The 7,313-nt window shown below is 43.0% G+C and overlaps 1 protein-coding gene across 1 annotated transcript in view; it reads right to left on the bottom strand.

Moving 5' to 3' along the window:
- Positions 1–1,268: 1,268 nt before the first annotated feature.
- Positions 1,269–7,313, bottom strand: part of Pam (peptidylglycine alpha-amidating monooxygenase) — a 259,796-nt gene continuing 253,751 nt past the window's right edge. Inside the window, exons 25-27 of the mRNA XM_032901702.1 lie at positions 5,532–5,735; positions 2,749–2,805; positions 1,269–2,119 (exon numbers count right to left, since the gene is read on the bottom strand). Of these exons, the coding sequence (XP_032757593.1) occupies positions 1,941–2,119; positions 2,749–2,805; positions 5,532–5,735 (440 nt within the window). The 3' untranslated portion in view covers positions 1,269–1,940. The remainder of the gene's footprint in view (positions 2,120–2,748; positions 2,806–5,531; positions 5,736–7,313) is intronic.

Here is a 7,313-nt window from a genome sequence, read left to right as displayed (position 1 = left end):
CGAATTACTTTACATGGCATTATCCCTCTCTAGACACTCGGGGGCCAATTGTTCTCATCTTAATATTAAGAGTAATAAATGTTTGATGAACCCATGAATTATGGAAGTAATCAAGTATTATTTAATGAGCTACTAGAAAATCTGGAGTCAAATTCATCGTCCACGAGCAGGCGTCAAGGGCTTGTAACGATTATTCCGTTTTGATGAGTATACTCCCTCTTTTCTTGTTCCCTTACATTGTAGCACTTTGATCTCTTCGTATCAATTAATTCATCATAAAACTGCTCAGACAGGATCAGATATACATATTTTAAAAGTATAGCAAATGGTCAGATTGTGGGCCACAGAAAACAGCGTAGGTATGAGTCTGACTAACTTGTTCCATTTCTGAAGGCTTGGTCCGCTTCCCAGTCAGCCCCTATCACACACAGTCCAAGCACGGACTAATTCTGCTGTGGAAATAACAGGTGTTAAGATAGAGTTGGACATGCTCACAAATGCCCAAATACTGTTCTTGTATTCACCACCAATTTGGTGGAAAGGAAAAGGACGGTCAGAGATGAACCTTCTTGTCTGAAGGGAAAACACAGGGATCAGAAAAGTGAAGCTTTAACTTGAGGGTGAGCTCCAAGTATTGAAGGGCCGAACACTTCCAATCAGATCGCCGGTCATGAAGGAAGACGATTTTAAACAATAGCATTTTTTTTTCAGCAAGTACCTTTCCTTAATATTTCAATTATTAAGATACCTGAAATTCAAGCGGGCATTTTGATGAAAGTGCTCTAGAGTCAAAGCATTTAAAAATGGAAATTATCAGGTTCTTACTAAGTTGCATTGATATGTCATAAAAAAAGATCTCAAAAAGTAATCTGTCGTCGGTGTGAGGACTCTTTTATATTGTAAGCACCCTTGACCCTGGGTCAAATAATTCCTTAAGGGAAAACAGCCAGTACTGAGCTATGCTGACGGACGCATTTGTGTTTGACATCTGAGATATAGGCCCCTTTCCTTTAGCGATTTCTACTGTTTAATGTTATGTGAAACATTTTAGGAGGTTTCAAAGAGAATCTGGTTTTATTCATATAAGAGTAAACTTACCATAGTTCTCGATCTATCTTGGTCCCATAAAACTATCTTCTAAATTCTACTCAAAACAATTCTTTTGGTTGAAAAGAATGACCTAGTATGGCTCACTGACTTGCGTAATTACTAAAAGACGTGTATAAAATATTGTACATATGCCAAAAAAAATCACAAAATACACTGACTTGCTAATGCTCTGAAAACACTTTATTACACAAATTACATTCAGATTCTGAAAAATAGTGTTCTAACAGTGTAACCATCTAAAAATAAGACATCCCGGAAACACACCAACTGAGGAGAAATTTAAAAAAAGAATTTAAATAGAGACTTTTTAAAATTTCTCTCATTGCAATATAATGTTAGTGATTTTAAAAAAATAGAAGGAGATTTAGCAGCTTTTCGTCGTGTAGCAGGTTGGTTCTCTTCACTGCCACAGGCTGAGAATGCTGAACAGGAAAGGCACCAAAGAAAGACACTGGCGATGGGTGTGGACTGGGAGAATACTGTGTTCAAGCAGAGAATAGGGCTATTTACATCCACCAACTAAAACGTCTCCAAATGTGAATGAGCTAAACTTCCCTCGGGGGGTTGGAGCGCTACCTTGGAAGAGGAGGGCGGCTTCTCTACACTAAGTTCATATAAAGACAATGGCACTGGAGTGAACTGGTGGGGAACTCCTCACCTAGAAAACAGAAGCCAACGGAGCCAAATGAAGTAAATAAGGTGTGTACAGTCCCACACTGACGAGTACAGTTTACAATCAAATGCACAGAACTTTACACGCGCTAAAGGGGAAGGAGTCTGGGCATCTGGTAAACCTCAGTCCAGCTACCCGGGCGGGCGAAGGCTGGAGCTCAGGAGGAAGGTGCAGGCGTGGGCAGCGGGGCCGAGTACTCCTCTTCAGACTCACTTCCGTCGTCCTCATCTTTCTCTTGGTCACTCCCCTCTGTGCTCACTCGGTCAAACCCTTTTCTGCTGTAGCCTTTTCGGCTTGCAAAGAAATTTCCCAGATTTAAGCCGCCGCTCCCCTTTCCTGGAAAAAAAAAAATCAGTCGCCACAGTGGAGTTAAAAGTTGCACAAACAAGTCTGTTTCCTCGTAAAATTTCAAACATTAAACAGAGACAGAAATTGGGAATGGAAGAGGGTAGATTTTTTTTTTTAAAGAATGGTATTCAAAGAGATTTCCCTTACACAACCAGATGGATACTGCTCAACAGACTTTACCGAAGTAAATGATCAAATCCTGAAATTCCCCGGGAGTGAGTTTCTGCAGAGATATTTCAGACCCATTTTCACTGTCTGCCTCTCTACAGCTCCCCTGAATTGGCAACCCCTGAGCTGCTTCTCATTTCCACGACTCTGAAAAGGTCATCTTCCCTGAGACAAGCACTGGCCGCTCTACCAGACAGGAAGTTTACCAAAGACAAAAGCAAACAGATGGGGGGGGGGTGAGGAGAAGCTGCAGAATGGCGATTGGAAAAGAGAAACAGAGCAGGGCAGGATGCAGGGAGGCCCACGGTCTTCCCTTTGCATTTATGCTGGGACGCTAACTGCCCACTAGGGGCTGGATTTTCAGAGTCAAACTATGAAACAGTGCCTGGTTCTTTGCGAGACACTGAGTCTGGGGCAGACACGGAGATTCTGAAAGGTCACGGGCATACCTCGGAATCTTCCCAGGACTCTTCCAGAACTTGACTCGAGCTTGCGGTCATGATCTGCTTTAAACAAAACAAGACGAGACAAAGGGGAAAAAAAGACGGCCCATTTTTAAATGTGTCTCTCACCCTTTTCTATCCAAGGGCTCAACGTTCAATCTAAAATCGGGAACTTACAAATGACTAATAAACTTTATTTACGTGCAGTTTAAAAAGGTTTATATGCTATTGAGAAGCATAAAGATGGTTGAAAATTGTGGAAATTGCAAAGTAATAAGGGGTAAACTCTTGTCTGTGTCTCTTATAGACTGTAATTTTGACATTATCATGCCTTGAGCCTCAGTTTTTTTTTTCCTCCAAGAAATGAGAGGTCATATTCATCTCTCCATATCTCCGACATATAAGGGGGTGTATTATATGAAATGATAAAAATGTGCTAACGTCAACAGTTTTTATTGGGACAGAATTAAGTTAGCAAAATATTATAAATAAAAATTGGAAGCTTTTATTCCAACAATTTAGGGGTATGTGTTAAGCTTTACCCTTTCTGTGAACAGCAGTGGGCAATCCTATTTTGGATTTGGATTCTGTTCTTCATCTGAAGCTTAAATGAATGGGAATGATGGGAAACCCTGTATGGTTTCCACGATCTCAGTCATCCCCCTGGGGCTCTAGTCCCCAAGATCAATCATTTTCTCTTTTTATGGGGATGCAGAGGTCCCAAAGGACTCCCGCTGTCCCCTCGGTATGTCTCTTCCTAGACGTTTTGCCTTGGTCTCCCTGTTCCTTCCTGGGCTATGCTCAGAGAAGCGTCAGGGTGCAGGGTAGCTTCATGAAGAGAGCTAAAAGGCAGGCGGCAGCGGACAGGTAGAAAACAAGGCAGAGGAAGGAGGAGAACTGTCGGAAAGCCAAAAATCAGACTCAGTTCCACAAAGACATAGTGCGTTCCTTCGCCAAGCATGCTTGCCCCGTGCCTGCTTTGGTGTCTGGGTGGAAGAGCAATATAATACACAACCAGGGTGTGTTGGATCAGGAAAAATCCTTGGGGTGGGGTTGGGTTGAAAAATTAGATAAAATCCAATGGGAAAGAAAAAACACATTTGAAAATAGTGGCAAGCTAATCAATCTACCAAGGCAGCAGAACTGCACGGAATTACAGTGTTGCTAAGTAAAACATGGAGGGACAGGGGCACTTTCATATGGCTTGACCTGGGTTGCTACCGTCCCACATGGCTTTATGCCACTGTTCTATGTTCCTAAGAGCAAGCAGGAAAACAAGCCTTCCTGGCTCCCTAAAGTGGCTTCCTCTCCTATTTTTGGGGGTTCAGCATCCCAGAGTCCTGCCGTGCGCACAAGGCTTTATGTAGTCCTAATATCCGTTATCGCTGTCCCTACATTATCATCTTCCCTTACGGCTTTAGATATCTCTTCTGTGTCATCTACATTCCAAGTTTCATCTGCTCATCTGTTCCTGTTTGTTTGTTTTTCAACAATTATCTTATTGAACAGATAGTGTGAAGAACTGCTGTTCGTCCTAGGCACAGTCATTAAATACCACACATCAATAACACGATTGTTCTCTTAAAACTTATGCCTGATTAACTTCCTGATAATTTCAGATAGTCTTTTTTGCAGGGGGGGAGAGGGGAGGGAAGAGTTAACTATCCTGTTTTCAAAGATTTGTTTGAAGTAAATAAAAAAGTTAAGGGAAATCTAAGACTCATCGCTTTCACGACTTACTGAGTGGAACCTTCCACTGTCTGTTTCAGTGCCTTCCTGTGTGTCAAGGCTTTCCCCATGGGCACCTGAATCACTGCCATGGCATATCTGGGTCTCCAACAAGACCAGACTTTGTTTCCTGACTGAATTTTGCCTCCCACTCTGTCCCACAGATTTCTTCCCAGATATAACCATAGACCTTTGCCTTAAGACCTGGAGGTTGCTACTCAGAGGTACAATATAAGGACGGTATCAATTAATTACTTGAATATCCTGAATAGGTCTCATACTGTGAGGGTTATTTTTAAGAAGACTGACTTTGGTAGTCCACCCTGCTTTGTTCAGTTAGGAGGGTCAAACTTAGGACTAATCAAAAACCAAGTGGTTTGTTAGGTCTTGAGGATTTTGGTTAAGGCAGAGTCTTGAGGATGGTCCTCTCTTTTCCATCTCTCTTGCCAAGATTACTTTCTATACTTGCTAATGGTATTGGATACATAGTTGGTCCCAGACACTTGGAAAATGCTTACTGACCGTTATGCTACTTCAATTTTACACGACCTTATCTTTTATTCTCGTTTTGTCCGTGAAGAAATGGGTTTAGAGAGATGAAGTAACTTGCCCAATGTCATGCAACTAGAAGCTAGAGCCAATCTGATGGGGGAAAGAACATAGCCTCAAGATACCCAACCCAAGTATTGTGAGTGTTGCCTCATTCCTAACGGCAGGTGTGCCCTTCTCCCTGATCTGCAAGCTAATTTAGAGTGGACCTTCAACCTCACAGCTTTCCATGGTGATATTATTTGGACTTAAGCCAACTGCTACAAGGCAATGGGCAAAGGTATAGTATAATCAAACTACCAAAATTTCAGAGGCTCCAGACCTATGTTATATTCCATATTAATTATAGTCACCTTTTGAGACACAGACAGCCATATTGTAACGAGGTAGAGAGCATGTAAACCAATCTAAGTCAAACCAAACAGATCAACCATGATGGAGGTCCTATTGATAACTAGGCCAGACATGCTTGCAAAGGCAGGTTCCAAATTCAAGGTGTTCGTTTTACTTGCCTCCAAAGGCCCTTGATTTTTTCCACCGAATAAACATGACAATGGCCAGCAGGACCAGCACAGGAATAACCAGAAGGGTTGTAATGAGAACCACGGACACTCCCGAGCCGGGCTCCGTGCTCAGTTTCTGTTTCTCTTGCATCTTCTGCAATTCTGAGGAGGTGGGTTTGTTCTCCACTTTGGGTTCAACAACTGCCTCGGCTTCTTCAGGGAAAGAAGAGTTCACAGTCTGCAACTGATTTAAATATTTCAAACCCTCTCACCCACCCTTACCCAGTCAAATCAACGAGGGCTCTCCAAGAACTTCTGGAGACCACAGGATGTGGGGGGTCACGTTGTCATGCTGGTATCTATGACGTCAACAGCAGTTATGGTGGCTACTATACAGATTTTGCCTTCCCCGTGGTCATCTTTGATCTACCTGTAATTCCCTCTCAACTCCATAAAATACATGTCATTTGCATTTTTTTTCCCAAGGCTCAGACACACTTACGAGGCTAAGAGCACACAATTTGCTATGTAGGGGAAAGGAGCTGGGGCGCCTACTGTAGTCAATCCTGGTTGAGCTCGGGTGCACTAGCAGAATAACTTTGGGCAAGTTAGTTATCTTGGTGTCACAAAGTCTCGCTTTTAAAGCAGTGGCGTAACCTACGTCATAATACTGTCAGATTTAAAGGTGGGCCACCAAGAAGGTGTTTCGTAAGTATTTGGTTCACTAGTTCTTTGCTTTAAGGATCTCTTTTAGGTATTGTGAAGTTTTAGTACTGTCTATGTAGTTAACAGACATTAATTCTAGACTGACAAAGACAAAATCAGCTGCCCCTTTGTGCTCTTTTATATAGTTCTCAGCAAAGTGTGGGTGCAATATCTATCATTTTATTGGTAACGGATATAACGTATCAACTTTCCGAGCCGCTAAGAGGAGCTGGGCAGGTATCAGGCCTCACACACCACTGAGAAGCCGACATAAGGAAGCTGTAGAGGCTACAGAAGGGGCGGCAATAATCAGTGACTTCAGATGAGTCTGGCCTTGGAGCCGTCCCCAAGAAGCACGTGTGGATCTGGGTACAGCAAACTGCAACCTGCAACGGCTAAGAATGTAGCCAGGAGAAACGTGACAGCCCCGTTTGCTGAAAGACTTCCCAAGGCTCCCAGAACCTTAGTTCCTTACTTTACGGCTCTCTGCTTCAGTACAGTACAGACCACATGCTGCAGAGAACCTCGGCCATCCACAAACTGGCAGGACAGATGAGCACGATTGGGAAAATTGGTTAATGTTCTGTACATGTCGATGGTTTGACCGCTTGCTGGAGTATGGTTCTGAATTCCCTCAGGACACTTCCCATCCGGTTGATGATACAAACACAGGGAGATGTGACAGTGCTCCATTCAGTGTTCTGTGCTACCTTTCTTCCCTTACTGAGCCCTTGTGCTGTATCTGGCCTTGCTCTCTAATCCACACACAAAGCTCGTGAGCGGGCACCATGCTCACCGTTTTCCTGACAGCCCTAACGTCGTCTTCATTTCGCTCCCTCTACTTTACGAAAGCAGAAACTACACTTCCACACGCTCACGTGCCTGGCTCTCAAAATGTAAAGAGCGCAGGAGGAAAAGGATTAGTTCACAGGCCTGACCACTTTTCTGCCCTCTTCTTTGTTATCACAGAAGATACAGGTGCAATTATTTTATATTTAAAACTGTTCCAATGTAAACAGGAAGAAGAGTTTTGAGTATGGGATCACGGGGTTAAATATAAGACCTATTTGCATCCTGGTACTCAAG

The sequence above is a fragment of the Rattus rattus genome, chromosome 4, assembly GCF_011064425.1.
Source record: "Rattus rattus isolate New Zealand chromosome 4, Rrattus_CSIRO_v1, whole genome shotgun sequence".
Classification (NCBI taxonomy): domain Eukaryota; kingdom Metazoa; phylum Chordata; class Mammalia; order Rodentia; family Muridae; genus Rattus; species Rattus rattus.
This window is presented reverse-complemented; position numbering and strand designations above follow the sequence as displayed.